The 23096-nt window shown below is 39.9% G+C and overlaps 1 protein-coding gene across 9 annotated transcripts in view; it reads left to right on the forward strand.

The window, feature by feature from the left end:
- The window catches only part of ERC2 (ELKS/RAB6-interacting/CAST family member 2), an 833583-nt gene that overhangs the window by 12493 nt on the left and 797994 nt on the right, over positions 1 to 23096 (forward strand). For all 9 annotated transcript variants that reach the window (XM_078853606.1, XM_078853612.1, XM_078853608.1 and 6 more), the window contains exon 2: positions 15467 to 16268. In XM_078853606.1, the coding sequence (XP_078709732.1) occupies positions 15618 to 16268 (651 nt within the window). In that variant the 5' untranslated portion in view covers positions 15467 to 15617. The remainder of the gene's footprint in view (positions 1 to 15466; positions 16269 to 23096) is intronic.

Genomic DNA, 23096 nt, shown 5'->3' on the forward strand with positions numbered 1-23096 from the left:
TTTTTCCTTATCCATATTCTTACAACATAGTATAGCAACTAATATGAGTGATTAAAGGAAATCCTCCTAAAATGTTCAAATTTATAAACAACTTAATTTCTTCTACTAATGGGCTTCCTTTATCTAAAGGGCCTGAATGGAAGAATATACACAAATATATTCCCTATGAGAAAATAGGTATATATAAAAATCAAGCCTTAATATAATAGCCTTTATTTATAAATAAGATTTAAGCCTTAATCTTGCAATTGGATCTAATAATGAAGGGGTCTGAACTAACAAATCCAATTGCAGGACCAGAGTCTTAATTTGTTTGTCAAGACTCTCAGCTCTTTATGCACTTAATACACATTCTCTCTGTTCTGGTGAGATGCTGAATTAGTTGTACCATGCTGCATGTATGAATCGTACCGGACTGTTTAAAATAAAGTTGGACACTCAAATGCAAATTATAGTCTCCAACTGGGGCAAAATAGTGTGAATATTTAAACTGTACTATAAGCATAATACTTCCAGTTTGTCTTATCCATTTTTGTTTTCTATTTTTTTTAATCTTTCTCATTTTAGGCCATTCCGCTAGCATTCTAACAGTATGTAAACTGGACACTTTCCTTCCTGCTGAAAGTCTGGCCTAATATGATGAATCATTGATTTATAATATATATTATATTTGCAGTTACATACTGTTTCCATAAATGGTAGCTTTCTTTCATATATCTGGAACCCCCTCCATACTCCACTTGATTTTAAAGATGATCTGCAAAAGAATTTTTAAAAATTGGGCTTGTGCCATTTTTTCTTCTTTATGACTTAAAAACAAGGCCTGGAAGATTGTTAGAAAAGTGCTTTTTTTAAAATGCATTAAAACTAGAAATATCAGGAATCGGAAGATTGGTCTTCCCTAAGTTTGCTGGTGGACCTCCTCCAATCATATTTTTTGCAAGCTCTAACACCTTAATTGAAAGAGGAAATGTTGCTGAATCTTTAATCAAGACATTCTTTATTTTAAAATTTTAATTAATAACTGAAGTTAAATAGGTGTTAACAAAAAATCCCCACATTGTATGCTACCCATTGTGCATATTTTTCATGTTATGATAAATTATGTTTTCCCAATATTAATTAAAACAATTCTGTCCCCAGAGAGAGATCCTAAATATCACCATGTACAAATGTCAAACTGTTTAGTCTGTAGTCTTTAAGCTCGAAAGACCCAAAAATCATGATGTAAAATATGAACTTTTTAAAGATCCATTTTTAATTGATTAGCACTCGTAAATTTACAGACTTACTTAAAAATTATCGGTGTGTTCAGTCTTTACTCAGAGATTGTGCTGTAAATTTGGGGAAGATGAATTGTATTTTTCATACAATACAAAGAGGATGAATCCTGGCTTAAATGCAAAGTTGAACCCAACCCTAACTAGGATGTAACTACAGTCTCCCATAATTACATATTTTTAAGCAAGTTTAAAAAAAACCCTCTAGATCGCAATCTCTCATCTTTGGGGAACTTCAAAGTCTCATCCAAACACTGTAAATTCTAGTAAAACACCCATCATTCTAGATGAAGACTACGGGTCAGATCTTCTGCTGGCATAAATTTGCATACTTGCATTGGCTTCAATGAGCAAAACTCATTTAAACCAGCTAAAGATCTGACTCTGTAACTATCATACATTATAACCTCTGTCCATTTTATATGCTGACAAGGTTGGGTGGTGGAGAGGCATACCTGAGAAGGTATGTGTGTCAAAAAGTGGCCACCTTTACTCTCCTTTTATTTTGGGCTGAATCCCACCCCTACAAATTTGCAACCCTCTGGCACAATTTAAATCTGCCTGGTGGCAGTCTTAAATTGTGCTGGCTGTAGTCCAAATCTTCTAGCTGCTGAATAAGGTACCTTTCAGGCAGCTTCTTGTTGGTGGACCAGAACAAATCTGCCCCTAACATAAATGAGGATCTGCTCCATCATGTTAATGGTTGCTTCAGGCTGCTTTTACAAACAAAAGTTGTAATGAATATTTTCCTTAATGTTTTTATGTGTGGGGAAGGTGTGTCTGAAAGACTGCTTTGATTCTGTATATGTGAATTAATTGAGTAAACCAAGAATTTACGATTTTTTAAAAACTAAGGTTAATTTCAGTCTGTAATGGTAAATACATCAACTTGAAAATTGGGAGGGTTACAATAATGGCTATTTTGTTATATGTCATCTTAAATCTGGAACTTGAATTGTGATGAGGGAAAACTCAGATTTTATAGTAAAAACCGGGTCTTCATGATTGCTGCAGTAACAGTTTTTTTTCTGTTTTAGTTTTCAGCTGAAAAACTGAGCATTTTATTTAATGAAATGTCAAAATTAAAATAGTACAGCACTTGCCAACCTAGTCAACTCCCTTGGAGACAATACTACTACATAGAAAATGTGGGTTAGGAAGAACTAACTTCTGTGTAGAAAGCTTCAGAGAAGTGAAATTTGTTTCTTCTAGATGGAAATAGAATTATTTAAAAGTACCTCCTAGCATTTGCAGGAGCATTCGGTAAACATATCAAAATCAATATAGGGTGGGGGAATTAAAACAATGAAAAACTATTGATTTAGCTCAAAGGAAGGCTGAAGACATACTAAGACTGAAATTAATCTTCTGAATTCTTACTTGAGGGTGAGGGGTAAGCTTCCTTAATCTCTAGGCAGTGGTGGGCAATATGCAGCCCATAGGCCAATCTGCTGGCAGGCTGCGAGGCAGTTTGTTTACATTGACTGTCTGCAGGCATGGCTGCCTGCAGCTCCCAGTGGCTGTGGTTCGCTGTTCCCTGCCAGTGGGAGCTGTGGGAAGTGGCGCGAGCCACAGGGATGTGCTGGCTGCTGCTTCCCGCAGCTCCCATTGTCTGGGAGCGATGAACTGGGAGCTGCGGGCAGACGGGCATTTACTGGTCAATGTAAACAGTCTCGCGGCCCACCAGCGGATTACCCTGAATGGCCGCAGGTTGCCAGTCACTGCCCGAGGGTCACCTGCCGCCTGCTGAAAGGACCTGCATGGCCCAAGAAGATCCAAAGAGGCACACTTGAAATGAATTTCTACACCAAGAATGATTAAAGGATTAGAAAACATACCTTATAGTGATATACTCAAGGAGCTAAAACTATTTAGTTTAACAAAGAAAAGGCTGAGTGGTGACTTGATTACAGTCTGAGCCCTGACATGGGGAACATATATTTAATAATGGGCTCTTCAGTCTAGCAGAGAAAGGTGTAACATGATCAAATGAGTAGAAGTTGAAGCTAGACAAATTCAGACTGGAATTAAGTTACTTATATATATATTTCATGGTGAGAGTAATTAATCATTGGAATACTTTACCAAGCGTCATGATGTATTCTCCATCTCTAACAAATTTTAAATCTAGATTGGATCTTTTTCTAAAAGATATGCTCTAGGAATTATTTTGGTTTAGTTCTGGGGCCTGTGCTGTACAGGAGATCAGACAGGATGATCACAATGGTCCCTTCTGGCTGTAAAATCTATGAAAGTTTTAAAGTTGTGTGTGTTTGTTTGTTTTGGTGAATTTCTGTTTGTTTTTTGTTTTTGTTTTTACATTAAAAGCAGACAGGACCTGTATTTTTAAAAGTTCCTGGTGACTAAAGAATTAGTGAAATGATGACATGACAAGAGCCCAGAAGTGTGAGAATTGAGCAACTGAGAGGGGAAAGGACTTCTAACCTAACTCTTAGAACTTTGCTTTTTGTTAGCACTTAGTTAAATTCAATTACCAACATTTTCGATAAAGGATTTTATTATTAAACATCCTTGGCTCTTTCAGTTAAGGAGCAAGAAATCAAAATAAATATGCATGGAGACATCCAACCTTCTTTGGAAGACAGTTTGCTTTGTAAAGTGTGTTTATTTTTGATTGCCAAGTATTGGTAGGTATGCTGTACTGTGCTGCTGGAATGTAGCCGAAAGAGGCTCCACGTGGCCCCTGCGCTCATCTGAATCCTGGGAGTTGGGGAATGCTGGCCTATCAGCACCCTCCTCCCCCAACTAGCCAATGGGTGACAGAGATTCCACTGGGAGGAGTTACCAATAGTCCTTTGGCAAGTGCCCTTACTACTGGGGACTGTCTCTTTTTTACCACTGGCGCCATCAATTTTCCCCACCCTTTGATGCGGGTGGGTGGCATTTATAAAGATATGCAATATGTTCTACAGGAAAAATTAGGGGAGATCAGACTTGATAATTCTGCTATTCCTTAGGTCTGGTCTACACTAGAAAATTAGGTTGTCATAACTATGTTGCACAGGGGCATAGGCACTGATTCCGTGGGCACTCTGGGGCTGGAGCACCCGTGGGGAAAAATTAGTGGGTGCTCTGCACCCACCAGCAGCCAAGCTCACCTCCTCCTCCCCCCACCCCGAGCGCCCCACGTCCCCGCTCCTCCACTTACCTCCCAGTGTTTCCTGCCTGGCCACGTTAGCAAGCTTCGGGGGTGGGTGGGAGAGGAGCGGGAATGTGGCGCGCTCAGGGGAAGAGGCAGGACCAGGGCGGGGATTTGGGGAAGGAATTGGTATATTGGCAGGGAGGGGGTGGAGTTGGGGCGGGGACTTTGGGGAAGGGTTTGGAATGGGGGTGGGAAGAGATGGGGCAGGGGCGGGGCTTCATGGAAGGGGTGTAGTGGGGGCGGGGCTGGGGTGGGTCGAGCACCCATGGGAAGGAGGGGAAGTCGGTGCCTATACTCAGGGATGTGGATATTTCATTTCCCTAAGTGGCGTAATTCAACTGACCTACGTCCCCATGTAGACAGTGCTAGGATGACAGAAAAATTCTTCCATCTACCTAGCTACTGCCTCTCAGGGAGGTGGATTACTTACGTTAATGGCAGAATCAGTGTGGGTAGTACCTACACTGAAGCACTACGGCACAGCTTTGCCATTGTAGCATTTTTAAGTGAAGCCAGACTCTCAGAAAAGCCATAAAATGTTTTTTAAAACAAAACACATCCCCTTTCAGGCCTTTTGATGTATCAAAATAACCCTCCTCCCCCAAGGCCAGTTCAGGTTATCCTGACTCAGGCAGAAGATGATATGTTTGGAATACTGGTAAATGAGAGAGTTTCCGATTAGACCTTAAAGATTATTTCTTTACACTGTTCAAGTACTAGCTAATGTAAAGTACTAGTCAGCTGAAAACTGACTGAACTTTAATGTAAATATTTAATTAAAACAGGGGTTTAGCTTTAAAGCTATTCTAAAAAGTTAGTTGTCCAAAACATTGTAGTAAAAAAAAAGTGATGGTTTAAACTCAGTGCAGAGCCAGGACATTTTAAAAAAATAATACTGCTTTTTTTGTCTTTATTTTGAATATTAGAGTTAGCAAAAAACCTAAACCTCCAAAAAATTTTTAAAAGGCAGTACTGACTTTCTACTCACCTATATTTGATAATAATGTAATTGCTCATTCATTCAGCATGCCTGCTATCCAACATGCTTAATATTGCTTTTGGGGCAAACGGTTTTCGTTGTTGGAATTTTGTGAACACACAATAAGTATTAATTGCTGTCACTTTGCCTGACAGCAGTAGAATGCCTGACAGCTTTATTTTACAATCTTATACATTCTAAGATGCATATTCAACAACATTCCTTTTCTCGCCTTCATGCGCCATTCCATTCATTAGCGAGAATCAAATCCAGGAAAGAGCACCTCCTGTGAGGTGATGAATGCCCTCAACTCCCATTAACATCAGTGGGGGTTCAGGGTGCTCAGCAACGTGGACGATCAGGTGGTAGTAATCCGTTAAATTCTCATGCACAGTATATATATATATTGTTGTAACACACTACAACAGTGAGTATTCTGAAAATTTCTGAAATTATTGCTTAAATTATATGTTAGATGAAATTTACTATATTTGTAAAAAGACTATAATAATACCAGCAATCCAGTTTCAGAGCATGATTTAAAAATAATCTAAATGTGAATGTTGCCATTTGGTATATTGTAATGGTGTATGTTAGCAACATTTTAAAAAATTTGAACATATCAATATGTATTTTTATCCCTCTAGTTTTTTTAATTTAGTTTTTCAAACTCTTAACAGATATTTTAAAATATAAAGAATCATATTGTGTGGTTGTGACTGGTTTACAACCCCCCCTCTCATTTGATCATTGCTCATACCTCTATGCAATAAACCAAGAAAGGACATTTTAATTTTGATAAACACAATGTCTAGTGCATATATGAACAGGCTTTTTGTTCATTATCTTTTTAGTATAGATAAAGTAAAATGATAAAAGTGCTGTAGAACTCAGATTAGCTAATGAATGCACCCTTCTATACAATGTACTTTACTTCTCCATTTTCCAACTTTTCCTCACTTTTTGTTTTTAATACAGTAATAAATGTAAAAAAAGAAACTCAAAGAAAATTATATCCTGCTTTTCTTGGTAATGTGTTGAGTCACAATTAAAACAAGAAAAATCCCAGATAAAGCTAACAATAAAGCATAAATACCTCCAGTTCTGGGCCACTGGTTATAAAAGCATGCATTCCTCAAAACTTGGATAAGTCCTGCTTACCAGTCTATGGTGAGGGTATATTTTAAAGAATTCATAAAGAGTGCCAAGACACTTTTATTTGTGAAGTAGGCATGCATCTTTTCCAGAAACCTTTTGTCAACTGAGGTGTTTAAAAATGTTGGGAGGATAAATTATAAGGGAGAGTACAGAGACACTGTGTCTTCTTTCTTTCTCTCATCTCCCAGTCCTTTTTATATCTGTTATTTTGTTTTCCTTTTACTCCCAGGGAACTTTAGAAGTACTGAACTATATCCAGACTGTTTGGAGGGCTTTCTGAGCATATTAAAAATCAGGTTGCTAATGTCTATACTTACTTAGCAATGCATATTATTTTGTGTTTTTTAGTAAGCTTTCAATGAAGTTACAGATGTTGGAGCTCTCGTAATGAGAACATTGGCAAGTCTTCAGGTGTTTCACTATTGCAGGAGGAGCTTGTTTCCAGGGTTTGGTGGTGACAGCTAGGAGATGCTGGACCAGGGAGGAGAAAGAGACTGTAAATGGTGTTTGAGATTCCCAAGTGGAGTTGCCAGGATTATCGTGGTGCAGCAATGCCACAATAATTAAGGTTGCGTCACAACTTCTGTTTAAAGGTTGACCTTTCTAAGTTATCTAAAATTGACATGTTTAGTTGGATACCCTTTGAAATTTGATGTGCCTTACGAGAGTGCAGGGTAGGATTAGTGACCTAAATTTAGGGTCATTTGAGCTAGGAGTTGCAGAGATATAAACCCTGAAAAAATTGCCATTTTTTCAAAAAGTTTTTAGGAGATGTGGTGGTGGTGTTTTTGCTCAGAGATAGAGATCAAACTATTGACGTGATACAGGTCAAAATTGTCTCTATCTGTTGAGTTTTGCCCAAGTTTAGTACCCACAAAATCTTTGGGGATCCAACCTGAGAATGGTGTTTGGGATGCAGGAGGGGGCTCAGGGCTGGGGCAGGCAGTTGGGGTGTGGGGGTGTTGTGGGGTGTGGGCTCAGGGAGGGAGTTTGGTGTGGGAGGGGACTCCGGGCTGGGGCAGGAGGTTGGGGTGCGGGAGGGGGTTCCGGATGTGGAGTCTGGGAGGAACTTACTGCAGCTTCCAGGAAGCAGCCACCAGGTCCCTTCAGCCCCTAGGTGCATAGACGGCCAGGGAGGCTCCGCGTGCTGCCCTCGTGCCTGCAGGCGCTGTTCCTGCAGCTCCAATTGGTCACAGTTTCCGGCCAATGGGAGATGCGGAGCCGGCACTCAGGGCGGGGGCAGGGCGCAGAGCCTCCCTGTGCCTAGGGGCTGCAGGGACCTGGTGGCTGCTTCTGGGAGTTGCATGGAGCCAGGGCAGGTAGGGAGCCTGCCTTCGCCCAGGGCCCCTGCTGCACCACCAACAGGACTTTTAACAGCCCGGTTGGCAGTGCCGATTAGAGCCACCAGGGTCCCTTTTTCACCGGGTGTTCTGGTCAAAGACCGGATGCCTGGCAACCCTGTGTACTGGGGATCTGTACCAAGCTTCTTGTGTTTTTGTTTGTTTGTTTTTTGTTTTTGTTTCTTTAAGGTCTACAAGTCACAGACCAGGAAATCTATGTAATATAACACAATCAGCAACATTTTACATGTAGACTGATTGTTCAGTTTACAGATGATCAGATGCTACAATGGGGGATATGTTATAAATAGACAGATATCATCTATGCATGCAATGCGCTTGTGAGTCATTAGGAGATAAAAATATAGACAGGTACAAATGTAGAAAATTTCTCACAAGCTTCAATTCATTGGAAGTGATTTAGCTCTAGCAAAATCCAAACGGGATCTTAAGAAAATTAGTGGTTCTGTGTAGAAATATGTAAACAGAATGAAAATATAATAATGAATATAAAACAAATCTCAGAGCTTTGTGAAGATTATATTCTTGCATGAAAACTGTATAATGTATACCACAAGAATATTCGTGAACTTGGAAATATAGTAGTAAACCAGTACTAGATTTAAAAGCTTGAGTTTTAAGGCTAAATAAAAATAGACAGTAAAATTCAAATAAAATCCAGTGTGTGAGACTTAAGTAGATCAAGTGAGTCCATGATATTATTAAGTATCAGAGGGGTAGCCGTGTTAGTCTGGATCTGTAAAAGCGGCAAAGAGTCCTGTGGCACCTTATAGACTAACAGATGTACTGGAGCATAAGCTTTCGTGGGTGAATACCCACTTTGTCGGATGCATGATATTATTGTCAGCAGAGTACAGGTGATGAGATGAGGCAGAAATCTTGAAAATAAATGAAACCTAATTTAGAACAGCCATCAAGAAGTACTTTCTTCCTAAAAAAGACTATTCTCTATTCTCTGAGATCTTCAGGGGAGACCCTAGAATAAAATACCCAATAATTTTCTTTCTGAGCATGCGTGCTTAAGAGGCCCCAAATCCTTTTATACATTAAACAATATCTGATATTAAAATAATAACAGGTAGCTTTAGAAATTAATATAAAATACACATTTAAAAGCTATTAAAATAAACTGTTGAGACAATAAATGTGCAGTTTTTAATATTTCTAGGGCCACTAAATTGAAATGATTGGATTTTTAAAAAATGGAAAGTAACTGTTTAAAGAAAATATGACCCTGATCCATATCTAATGTGGACCAAATCCTACACTCTGTCCCAGTCCTGAGTAAATGAGCTTGGGAGGAAGAGGGGCCACAGAAAAGTTTGGGTGGGGATGGGGAAGAATGCAGTCCTCCCAAGCTGTCCACAGAGCTGTATTGGAGCTGCTCCAGGCCTGCTACTACAACCTCTGTAGCTTCAGTGGCAGGTGGATGCATGTGGTTGTGGATCTCCTGACTTTGTTCCTAAAGCCCCTTCTGGGGTAATATGCAGGAGATGCTTATCATTGGCATGATCTCTCTTTGATTTTCTCTCCAGCCTCCATGCCCTGGAACCCCATTGGTTTTTCTCTGGTTTAGGACACTCCATGCTTGAGGGATGGGGGCGGCAGTGTTTGTTTCTATATGAATTACATTTTGTGCTGGTAGCATTTATTCAAGAGAAACGCTGTAAATGGAATTTAATTTCCAGGGTCTAAATCCCCTGCATGTGCCTCCTCCTCAGCCCAAGCTCACTAACTAGGTTTAGTGCCAGTAGATTCTAAAAGTGGTGAGGGGTGGCTGCTACTATGACCCTGAGGTAAGTGTCCCCTGCTGGCCCCTGAATTCTGATACCTGGGGGATGCAGGAAATCCCTGTGGAGCTAGCTTGTATGGATCTCAGGAAGGGGGACCCTCCGTGTAGGTGCCCCCAAAACCTTTCTTGTCTCCTCCTTGCAGCAATTCTAAACTGCTTCTATTGCATCTGGGGCTCTTCACAGCCATACAGAAAGCGACAGGATTTGCCCACAATTAATTGATTTGCTCCCACATAAGGAAACACTTTTGTATGCTGTATTTTGCACTGGCTACAGATCTGTAAAATTCAAAATTAGATATGCAATGGATTTCAAATTAAAATACACGTGAACTGCAGATGTTTCTTAAGTAATTTTTCAGTTGCTGTTTCTTCACTTATTTTTTTTTCTTGTTTTCAGAACTTTCACATATAGGTAACATTATTAAAACAGAAATGTGAGCATATCACACAAGCACATAGTAAAGGAGGAGTCTAGGGAAAAGCAAGGCCTCTTTCTACAAGCTCAGCTTTAGGCACTGAAGAAAAAAATCGGTGTTGAACAGGACCCAAATTATTGCTCTCTTACAGTCATTAATCTTACAGACTTCATACATGCTAGAGAAGGAGGGCATTGAACAGACTGCAGCTAAAAAAGGAGGGCTAAGTAGCTTAATAAGTGAATTAAAGGAGCCAATTGAAGGAGCCAATGTCATACCCATACCAGATGGTGGTAGAAATGGTGGCACTAGAACACCAGACACGGTGCTGATATACTGCAGGTGAGTCCTATGTTTCTCTGAGACACAACCTCACCAGTGCCTCAACCCTCCCATATCTGCAGCTTTTAAGTGAGTTCAGTTTAAACAATACTAAGGATTTTGGTAGTCCATTACCACTGCATCTCCGTGCTTATCACCGTGCCAACTGCTTATCAGTGTGGCAGGGAGTTGCTCTTGGTGGTGGGAAGAACATACAAATTAGCTGCCTGATCTTTGAGTTGCTCTATGTAAGCAGTGTCAGGATGAGCTCCACCCTGATGTCTGGTGGTGAGGTGTGGCAAGTTGTGGAAAAGAACTTCAGGGGCTGATCTCATTTGCATAGGCACACCCATCCCGCCTAGAATGAGGCCATAGCTGCCCAAATGGTCACTTTGGCTGCTGTGGGATCCCCAGCGTCTCTGTTATTGGGGCAGGAAGAATAAATTGTTGTTACGCTGATTATGGGAACTGTGCTTGGAACTGCACTTGGCCTTTTGTTATGATGGAGGGACTCACCATCAACTAAGTAGCACTCGCTAGGCAAGGGTCATGGGTTCCAAAACTCTGTGAATGGAGAGAGGTTGGGGACAGGTATTTATACTTGGTGGTATGGGCCCCTTGGTGAGGGCCTTCCATGCTAATTGCACTTCCTCCTCTCTCCACTGTGGAATATCAGAGCTAATTTTGATTCCATTAGGAGTCTAGTTACAGGCTGCTGAGCTCACTTTGGGCTAATAGTGCACCAGCACTGAGGCTCCCCTACTACAAGCTGAATTCACCAAAGAGCTGAACTGACTAAGAGCTGAAATCACTGAGCATTGTGTTAAGTAGTGCGGGAGCCTGAAGATATATTGTGGAGCAGTTTGCGGGATGGCTGGAGTGCCTTGTGGACAAGCTGGTGGAGCAGTTCGTGGGACAGCAGGAGCTGCTTGTGGGCTGTGGAGCGGAGCTGAGCGAAGGAGTTCGTGGGGCGGCTGGCAGAGCAGAGCGGAGCGGAGGCCTATGGAGCTGTGGGGCGGTCAGCTTCAGATCGGTTTCAGAGTAACAGCCGTGTTAGTCTGTATTCGCAAAAAGAAAAGGAGTACTTGTGGCACCTTAGAGACTAACCAATTTATTTGAGCATGAGCTTTCGTGAGCTACAGCTCACTTCATCGGATGCATACCGTGGAAACTGCAGCAGACTTTATATACACACAGAGAATATGAAACAATACCTCCTCCCACCCCACTGTCCTGCTGGTAATAGCTTATCTAAAGTGATCATCAAGTTGGGCCGGGATAGTGAGTTTGTGTGTGTGGTTTTTGGGAGGGGGGTGGAGGGGTGAGAGAACCTGGATTTGTGCAGGAAATGGCCCAACTTGATTGTCATGCACACTGTGTGGAGAGTTGTCACTTTGGATGGGCTATCACCAGCAGGAGAGTGAATTTGTGTGGGGGGGTGGAGGGCGAGAAAACCTGGATTTGTGCTGGAAATGGCCCAACTTGATGATCACTTTAGATAAGCTATTACCAGCAGGACAGTGGGGTGGGAGGAGGTATTGTTTCATATTCTCTGTGTGTATATAAAGTCTGCTGCAGTTTCCACGGTATGCATCCGATGAAGTGAGCTGTAGCTCACGAAAGCTCATGCTCAAATAAATTGGTTAGTCTCTAAGGTGCCACAAGTACTCCTTTTCTTTCAGCTTCAGATCATGTAAGGTGCCTCTTACCCCCGTCCCATCTCCACCCAGGTTGGGAGGTAAAGCTCCACAGATAAACTTTCGAACTCTGGGGCTGCCCTGACCAGAGACTTTTGGGTCATTGGACTTTTGGTACTTTGGGTGATTTGGGGTTGCTGGATTCAAGAACCAAAGGGAAAGGGGCATGCCCCAATTTGCTTGGGGTGGGTTTTTTTTGCTCATGGGTTGTGTTATGAATCCTGTTGGTGGTGTTTCCCCAACATAATGCCACATTGTTTCTCTCTGTTATTAAAAGGCTTTTTGCTACACTCAGATTATGTGCTTGCGAGAGGGGAAGTATTGCCTCTTGGAGGTGCCCAGCGGGGGTGGTATATATTTGTCCCAGGTCACTGGGTGGGGGCTCGAGCCGGTTTGCATTGTGTTATTGGAATGGATCCCCTAGATATTGAACCCGGCCCTTGTTGCTGCCAACTCTGACGGGCAGAAGGGTTACATATATATGGATCCTCACTCTATACCTATTGCACTGTTATGGGGAAGTAGAGATCGTCAGGGATTTCTGACTATATTACAAAAAAAAATATGTGGTGAGGTGATTGGGGAATTATGAGAAAGGATCAAATCGTCCCGACCCCAATAGTCATGAGGTGTTGTGTGTCCTCTGCTTCAGTGACCTTAACTTCACTCCCTGACTGTTTTGGAGCTGAGATGTCAGAAATATTGTGTACCCTAGTGAAACAAGTGCTATATACCATGTGGCAGCTGGAGCTGGCGAGACACGGATTTTGTCTCTTTACTGGGGGTACGTTTGGGCACTCAAATACTAGGATAATAGGCACTGTCGTAAGAACTTAGATAGGGAAACTGCATCGGTCTCTTCTAGGATTTGAGTTTGCCTCCATTGCAGTAGAGTCCCGTAAGACTCCAGACAGCTTCAGGGCTCAATTCCTTGGGCAAGCCTTTGGCCTATATGATTAAAATGGTTCAGCATTATTCTACAGGCTGAGTAGTTCCCATTGACTTCATTAGAATTTACCTGTATACTTCAGCCGGAGAGCGTTGCTAGAGTCTAATTTCATATCCACTATTTCTGCTTAAATAGTCAAAATTCCAGTACTTATCGGAATGGATGTGCCTGTGCGGCATCCTGAAAAGTTGAGGCTTATTTCTATATGGAAGAAACATCTGTATTTTGGGACAACAGAACTGCCTTTCACCTGCTGGGGAAAATACAAACCAACAGGAAACAGTGACTCTCGTTAAGCTGGTTAATACAAACCAATATTTTGTTAGCACTGGTTGATCCAGTTTGCCTAGGGCTATATTTGCACTAGAGAAGGGAATTATTGGAAATTGAACTGCTTGGATAGAAACAGTTTCAGCACAAACAGTTCAGTGTGTCCATTTTAGCCACACTGAAGGACATCAGAACCTTGCATTTTTGCCCCATATCCACAGCCACTATTTTAAACCATTTCCATTGCAATGCCATCCAGGTACTATTCCTATAATTACTGGCCCAACTGGCATCAAAAGTGGATTCTGGAATAATTTGAAAGGGTACTGATGCACTGCAGAATAGTACCGAGGGGACCAAGAAGAAACATTTTAGCACGTCCAAATCCATGCTGGCAATGAAACAGCTCAGACTGAAGTGGTTTACGCTATACTGATTCTTAGACCTATTGAAAAGCTAGTCTACCCCCAACAGTTTTTAGAATCCATGTAAACCAGTTGAAACATCCTTGTATGAGGTCATGGATGGTTTATAAATCTTGGAGATTAGAATGGTTTACAAAGGTACATTTCTCTAGTATAGAGATAGGTAGGGGCTATGGCAAGTGGGGACTTGTTTTTGTCTTTGTTTGCACTAATGTCTGTAATTGTTTTTTCTAAAATGGTTCAAACACAGTGGCAATGATTTAATATTCTAGCTGTTATTCTTGATTTAAAAATATTTACATTCCTTCCCCCTCTATCCCCCTCCACCAAAAAAACCCTCCTCTCAACACAAATGTAGAATGGACATTATAGAATTAGAATAGGGTACCTGTATGTAGTGGTAATGTCCTGGTAGGGTGACCAGACAGCAAGTGTGAAAAATTGGGACAGGGGGTGGGAGGTAATAGGAGCCTATATAAGAAAAAGACCCCAAAATCGGGACTGTCTCTATAAAATTGGGACATTTGATCACCCTATGTCCTGGGGAAATGCTTAAAAATTGCTGGATTTAAGTGACTTAGACTTGGTGCTGCTGCTCTGAATGAATCCTCTCTTTAAGAAATTATTTTAGATCTGGTTTAGTTATCGCAGCCAAGTTACTTAATTTCACAGATTGCTTGGAATGCTTGTTTGTTGTTTAAAAAAAAAATCAGTGAAGGTTCATAGTAATGGGTGATAAATGTGGATCAGATGTTCCTGATATTATCAGATTCTTTATTATTATTTTATTTTTATCGGTTATGAAATTATCAGTAACTTTAACTGTTCTGATTATTTAAATCAGTTACAAAAGTAAGCCTGCTACAGAAATACCATTATGACATCAAATGCAGAAAAGGAGATTTGACAGTCCCTCCTTTACTTGAGGAAAGAATTAACTGTTTATAATATACTTTTTTCCTTCGAATAGACAAACAACAAATACCAACAAGTCTGTGGTTTATAGTTCCAGTCATCTTTCTAATAATTTATAATTGTCCTGAAGACAATTATTCTCTGAAATTAACTGTCTTATTGTAAACCTTGAAATTTAGCTTAACAATATCTGTTTCTTCCACTAAAACTGAGCTATCAGAAGTACTGTGTTTTATTTAATGTCCCCTCTCTTGGCCTCCATCATGTCCCCACCAATGTGGTATTTATTAAGCTAATGTTATTAAAGGAAAACAGATATGTTGTGTTTTGAAAATATATTCATGACCTCTGGTTTCAATTTGTTTTTGTGTAGACACCAGATAGTTTCATCCCTGGTGTAATTTCATTGTGATTATTAATTAAGTGAATTGACTTAAATGACTGAAGTTACATTAGGGATATATTTGGTCCACAGTGTTACTAATTCAAAATGCCAAAAATAGTTTCTAGCACGAAAAAAATGAACAGTTGTTTCTCCATTTGAAATTCCATTAAATATGGAAATTCACAGGTAATAATCCTAAATGTAAAACAGCATTATTCTTACTTTAAAAATAATTATTCCAAGACCAGTTGATGTATACTGTGCTTTATGACCCACTTTCATCATTGTAAAGTTACTTTATATTGTATTTGTTTTAAGTTACTTTACTCAACCTTAATTATTTTTTTTCCAGATCTTCAGTGTTTGAGAAGTTATCAGTTTTTTCCTACTCGAAGAATGCAGTGAAACCATTTGCCAGCATTATTATCTGGAATTATAGGTTTAATATCCAGCATCAGTGTTACTAATTTCTTATTAAATAGTACCTCACAGTAGTAGAAAAAATGTATGGAAGTGCAAGAACAATCAGTAATTTGGAAGGCAGTCCTTCCAGGTCTCCTCGTTTGCCAAGATCTCCTCGTCTGGGCCACAGGAGAACAAGCAGCGGGGGAGGAACAGGTAAGACACTATCAATGGAAAACATCCAGTCCCTTAATGCAGCCTATGCAACATCTGGACCGATGTATCTTAGTGACCATGAAGGTGTAGCGTCTACTACTTTCCCAAAGGGCACAATGACTCTTGGAAGGGCTGCAAATCGAGCTGTGTATGGTGGTCGAGTCACAGCTATGGGGAGTAGTCCAAATATTGCTTCAGCTGGACTTTCTCACACAGATGTCCTTTCTTATACTGATCAGCATGGAGGTCTGACCACATCTTCACATCATCATCATCATCAAGTTCCCTCTATGCTGAGACAGGTAAGGGATAGCACCATGCTAGATCTACAGGCTCAGCTCAAGGAACTACAAAGAGAGAATGATCTTCTGAGAAAAGAACTGGATATCAAGGACAGTAAGCTGGGATCTTCCATGAATAGCATCAAGACTTTTTGGAGTCCTGAGCTAAAAAAGGAAAGAGTCTTGAGGAAAGAAGAAGCTGCCAGAATGTCAGTTCTTAAAGAGCAGATGAGGGTTTCTCATGAAGAGAACCAGGTAAGTAATCCTGAAAGTTTATTTCTACCAATTTACAACTAAGCACTTTATATTTTGCTTATGATACTGTGACCTGTATTGGAGCAAGTTTGGCATAATCAACAGGAATTCTGTGTCTTGTATATCTGCCTCTGGCTGCTAAGCAGTAGGAAAGCACACTAATAAGAAGCTGGATGTAGCTTATAATTTCCTTGATGCAGCATTCCTTTACATTATTGCTGAGGAGAATGACTGACTGACTGACTGACTTTGCCACTACCTGTTTTCTTATCTGTGAGACATTCTGTAGTATTTTTTTCAACAGCAGCCTAAATACATTCTGCAGGCTTCACTGAAGAGGGAATTGTACCACTTCTACACATATCTGGGAAAGGTCTGAGTAAGTATGTGGGGACACATTTTGTATAAGGTGCATAGGGATTTAGCGGCCTAGTTTCCATGAAAGCTAAAGGGAGACATGATATTAAATCCCATCGATTACATTTGATAATATTCTGTATTATACCAACCATGAAGGAAACAGGAATTGTGCTCTGTCAGCTACTTTCCTTAAAGAGACCTATCCTTAGGAAATGAACAATTTGAAAATGTTTAGTTATATTGGAAGTGTAATTACTAATGTTTCCATTCTCTGTTATAATATGATTAAAGATATAGTCATTAATGATTCATATTATTCATGATTAAATATATAGTGCCATCAGCAGAAAAGTAGCTATTCTGAGCTGTTTCCAAGAAGCGATATAGATCAATGGCAAAGGTGAGATTGCAAGTTTCTATTTTGCACAAGTTTCCTACACACACTTTCATTCATGGTCTTGTGTATTTAAAGCTGCCCCTTTTTAGAACATCTATTGATTCTCTTATGAAATAATATAATACATAATATGTTCTTCACCCTTAGAGATCTCCAATCTATGCTCCTCCATTGACAGGCAAGCAGCAATAATCAGGGTTTTTGATGCCTTCTTTTTCCCAGGTTTCTAATCACCACTATTGCTTTCTCTGTGCAGAAGCACTACTGGTAGTGTGCCTCTCTGAACTTCCCAGTGCATTTAGATGTTTCAGTGTATATTATTTCTATCTCCACAAATATTTAAGTAGAGTACCATGTGTGACTGGGTGAAAGCACTAGGTCAGCTTTTCAGACTTGATCTTTCAAGATATGTCTCAAGACTTTCTGGAGTCCTGAGCTAAAAAAGGATCTTTCAAGAAATATCTCAAGATTTCCTTCAGTTCAAAAAAATCAAGTATTGAGCAAAATTCAGAATTTTTGTCCTGTGGAAAATTCTGACATTTCAACATTTTTGTTTTCATTCTAAATCAGAATGAAAAGTCTCAATACTTTTCATAGAACAGAAATTTAAAAAAAAATTCAGTTCAGAAATGTCACATTTCTGTTCACTTTTGATCAATTGTTTCAACATTTTTGATCAAAATTAAACATTTCAACAGTCGCAAACTCAAAACATTTTGGTTTGGTTTGGTTTGTTGAAATGACCCCAAATGCTTCATTTCCAGTCAGTTCAACATTAAACTGCATGTTCCCATTTTGGAACATTGCCTTATGGGAGGTGTGGTTTGGGAGCTTGATGCCTCCATTGTCTCCTAAAAAACCAGACTACTACAAAATGCAGATTTGGGTCATCTGAAACATTTCACACATTTGTGTTGAATTTGCTGAATTGTTTCACTCTGGGAGGAAAAAAACCAAACAAAATTCCCAAACCAGAAAAACTCTTTGTTTTGAAAAAAGAAAAGGAGTACTTGTGGCACCTTAGACACTAACACTGAATGCATCTGATGAAGTGAGCTGTAGCTCACAACAGCTTATGCTCAAATAAATTGTTTAGTCTCTAAGGTGCCACAAGTACTCCTTTTCTTTTTGAGAATACACACTAACACGGCTGCTACTCTGAAACCTCTCTTTGTTTTGACATTTTCTAAATAACTCTTTGTTTCAAAATTTACTTTAACTTTTCTTATTTTTTTTTAATAAAATTGAAGTCCAAATTTTTTTATTTTGGGTTGAATCAAATGTTTCTTTTCACTCACAATAAAATTATTTCTCAATTTTCTGGTCTAGGCAGCAAGACAGTAGTGCATGAATGTAGTACTTGTCCAGGTACCAAACTGACTGCCATGGAGACTGAAGACCTCTGTTTATAGTTAATGCACTTGAAAATTTCATTCTAGTTGCTGTTATATTCTGTATTCTTCAAATTCTAGAACCCATAATATCTCTAAAACTGAAATGAATTTATAAATTTGTCTCTTGTATATGTACTGTAGGTTCTACCTAGGTACCTCAGTTTTAATCTGGAGGGGACCACTTCTATTATGTGAGGGTGGATTAGCTGATATATGTTTGTACAGAATTTGAAGATTCCAAGTGCTGTATAGATGCTAAGTATCACTATTCTCATCAGTGCTTCACTGTCTGCACCTATTCAGTCCTTGGTTTATCTTAAGAATGCCCTTGAGTGTGCCAGTCTTGGTGATGTTTCTTGTGATATGGACTGAGACAACCAACAGCCTTAATATGGTAATGAGTTTCAGTCACTCCTAATCTCTTCTATATTTAAATCAGCAATCTAGAAGCAAAAGTATCTTTTTTCCATTACCAATCCCCTGAGCCATTCAATCTTCTCCAGAAAACAAACTTAATGGAGGTAGTACTTTTCCATGAGCTGGATTGGTTTAATCCTAACCCTGAATGTCAGTCTCCATCTCACAGGATGGGGAGCTCATCTGGAGTCAGAGGACTCAAGCAAACTGGACATAATCCAAAAGAGAAATCCACATAAAGAGTGTGTAGCTCAGGTTAGTAAACTTGCACTTCAGTTTTTTTCAGTGCTCTTTAAATCAAAGCAGTGCTTATTTACACACAAACTTTAGTTCTTGCCCTCATCAAAAGCAAGGGACCCTGCACCTCTACCTTCTGCATTCAACCTTCTAATTCAAAAGTGGGGTTGTATAGCAAGGAACTGGTCACAACAAGATCCAGCACAAAACTCTTTGCCTGGGCTTGGCTTACAGATCTGTTGCAGCTATCAGCTGCTGACCATCTCCTTTTGTCTTGCATGTCAAAGGGTTCCTTTCTGCATTCTGACACGGCAGCTCTTCCTATAATGATCTTGCTTGTGAAAGTTTAAATTTAGAGAGATTGTGGCTATCCGATATAGTGTCTGATACTCTTTTACAATCTAGGTGTTCCATGTGATATTTATAATCTTCTCCCTTCAGTTTTATAGGACCACGGGAGGGGTGTTCACCAGCCCCAAAAGGGTTAAGAAAGCTGAGAAAGGGGCCAGTTAGTGAGATAGGCCACACATGAGGGATTTAAGCTGGAGAAGCAAGCCCTGACTGTAAGATGGAGCTCAGCTGAGGCTGGACTAGCATAAAGCCAGGAAGCTGGCACCAGAAAGGGTTGCAGTAAGGAAGTCTGAGAGGGAAAGATGGCACTAAGGGAAAGAGTAGGACCTCGGGGAGCCTGGCCCTGAGGGAAGGACATACCCAGAAGAGAGAAGGGTGCAGAAGAAAGCCAGTGTGAAGCGAAGTAGGAAGCAGCCCAGGGGAAAAGCCAGCAGGATTGGGGACTCAACAGACTTTGGCTTTGTGTTGTAGGGTCCCCAGGCTGGAACTTGGAGTAGTGGGTGGGCCTGAGTTCCCCTGCCAGTCACTGACTAAGTGGCATCACCTGGACAGTGGGTCTAGTGGGACTCTGCCCCAAAAGGGGAAACCACTTAGTGGCCTGGCCAGAGGACTGAGTTATGAAGAGGAAGCTGCAGCTCCTGGAATGAGAGAGGGGCTGCAGATTGTGAGAGAATGCAGGGGGAGGTGTGGGACCTGGAAGAGAGCTAATCCCCAGAACAGCCCTGAGGAGGCTCCACCCATGGTGAGTGAGTGGACTCCTGTGGCAGACCAGAATAAAGAAATTGCTGTTTACCTCATATTTTGGAATTTGTTTACAGGTTTATTGGTTGTTTGAGGGTCTGGTCTCTTGTTCTATAAAATTTCACACCTTTGAGCTTAGTCAGCATTTTTACTGTTAGAATTTATATAATCACACTGTATTGTGGTGGGCTTTCTTAGGGCAGTGTCATTTTAGTGCCTTCAGTCCAGAGATACTATTTCCTATATAGTCTAAGTCTGGTTCTTAATGACTACAAACTCTGCCTTTATTATTACATTAAGGTATTCTCTAGAGACTGGTTTCAGAGTAACAGCCGTGTTAGTCTGTATTCGCAAAAAGAAAAGGAGTACTTGTGGCACCTTAGAGACTAACCAATTTATTTGAGCATGAGCTTTCGTGAGCTACAGCTCACTTCATCGGATGCATACCGTGGAAACTGCAGCAGACTTTATATACACACAGAGAATATGAAACAATACCTCCTCCCACCCCACTGGTATTGTTTCATATTCTCTGTGTGTATATAAAGTCTGCTGCAGTTTCCACAGTATGCATCCGATGAAGTGAGCTGTAGCTCACGAAAGCTCATGCTCAAATAAATTGGTTAGTCTCTAAGGTGCCACAAGTACTCCTTTTCTCTAGAGACTATTTCTTTAACTCGGAGTGTAAGTAAATTAATAATCTGTTTTGAGTTCCTTCCATTTTTATCAGGAGATCTTCCTTTCTGTCTTTTTTGGGTCTGGATCTTTGCAAGAAAGGATATCTTTGATGCTGCTTGGATATTTAAAGTATTTAAATATTACATTACATATTTAAAATTACAATAGTCAAAGAACTATTGAGAGAGTGGGAGACTGTTCCCCTTTTTTCTGGGCCCCAAAAAGCGGGTGCCGGGATTTTCCATAGCTCAACTGATTCATTGCTATTATCTCTGAAGCTTACAAAGCTGAAAGAGTGCTTTCCTCATTTGTAAATTAGGGCCCTCTTTTGTTGGGGAGAGAGAAGGATCCTATGCAGTGGAGGTCTATAAGGACAGCAACCTGGTCAGTCTGACATCCCTTTTAAAAATACTTTCCCCTCTGCAGCTATGTCCTTTGAGTTTCATGTCCACAGGGTAGAGGTATTGTCTTGTCTCCCTATCTCTTCCTTGCTCATGCCAAATTTTTTTGTTTTTGTTTTTAATCGGGGTTGTTGGGATTGCCCAGAATACGGATTGGTGATCTATAAAGGGGAAGCAAGTTGTCTAAGATTTTTAACCTGTAAATGGTGGTTTTGCATCTTAGAATCACCAATCCGTAATGTCCCAACCAGATACTCTGTGTATATTTTTTCCTGATTGGTATTCTTACTAATCTTCTTAATTTTAGTGTATAATTCAGAAGGGATATTATAGAAGCTTTGCATGGGGATCAGAAGGCTGAGAGCAGGGAGTGCACTAAAAATCCTTCAATTCTATTTGCTCCCTGCACTGCTGCCTGAAAAGGAGAGAAAACTAGCACCATCCATTTGAACTGATGATTCCAAGATGAAGAACCACCATATAATTCTACTTTTGTGACATTGCAATAATTTACTTATATCACACTCTGATGTCCATAAACAACACTTATAACATAACTGAATGAAAAAAAACTGCATGTAAATGTCATTATTTAATAGTTGATTATCAAAACAAATAATCCACTATTGGACATAATGGGCCAAATTAATTTATTTCAGGTTTCAGAGTAACAGCCGTGTTAGTCTGTATTCGCAAAAAGAAAAGGAGTACTTGTGGTACCTTAGAGACTAACCAATTTATTTGAGCATTCGCTTTCGTGAGCTACAGCTCACTTCATCGGATGCATACTGTGGAAAGTGTAGAAGATCTTTTAAGGAGAGTGATCACTTTAGATAAGCTATTACCAGCAGGAGAGTGGGGTGAGAGGAGATATTTTTTCATGCTTTGTGTGTATATAAAAAGATCTACACTTTCCACAGTATGCATCCGATGAAGTGAGCTGTAGCTCACGGAAGCTTATGCTCAAATAAATTGGTTAGTCTCTAAATTAATTTATGTTGTTGACTTCACTGGAGTTACACCAAGGGTTAATTTGGTCCTTTGATTTTTCACAAAGCAAACTTCCAGTGAAGGTGGTTATTATTTTCTCTTTGAATATGTATTTATAAATTATCTGATCTTTTATGTTGAATTTTCTTCTCTGTTATGATAAGAGTTTGCTTCTGATTAATGAGAAAAAGATAAATGGTAGGAAGGATAATAGCAAATCCTCTGAAAGTTTGATAGATTTGCATGTAAAAGTGTTTCTTAAAATGGGTTGTGCATATCTACAGAAATATGAATGAATTGTGGATACTGCAATTACAAGGATAAAGTTGATAAAAGTAAGAAGATTTAACCAATAGAATCAGCATATGCAAAGTAGTAAAATAACTTGAATTGCGACTGGCTCCTCAAATGTTAACATATGATTTAAAGACCAGTGTCCCGAACAGTCAATAAAAATAAATGAACAAACATGCAGGAAAGTAGTTTCACTTCCTAATATTAATTAATTCACATTTATTTACAATAAAATCTAGCATGCTCAAGCAAATATATTAACATGAATTACAAGCTTTACTCATCTTGCAGTTCTGATGACATCACACAAGCTATACTTTTTTATGTTAATCATTTTGTTTGGCTGTATGATCTAATCCCTGAGTTACCCGTATAATATCTACTTTCAAACTAAGGCCCCAACGCTGCAATGAGCTTCATGCAGGTGAAGTGGCTCTGCATGGGCCTAATTGGAGCTCATTGTCGAACTGGGCCCTAATTTGCTCTTTATCTGCTGTACAGTAGTGTATATCAATATCGCTGTGTGTATGTGTATTCACACATACACACAAACAATATCACAATTTGT

The sequence above is a fragment of the Lepidochelys kempii genome, chromosome 7 (assembly GCF_965140285.1).
Source record: "Lepidochelys kempii isolate rLepKem1 chromosome 7, rLepKem1.hap1, whole genome shotgun sequence".
Lineage (NCBI taxonomy): Eukaryota > Metazoa > Chordata > Testudines > Cheloniidae > Lepidochelys > Lepidochelys kempii.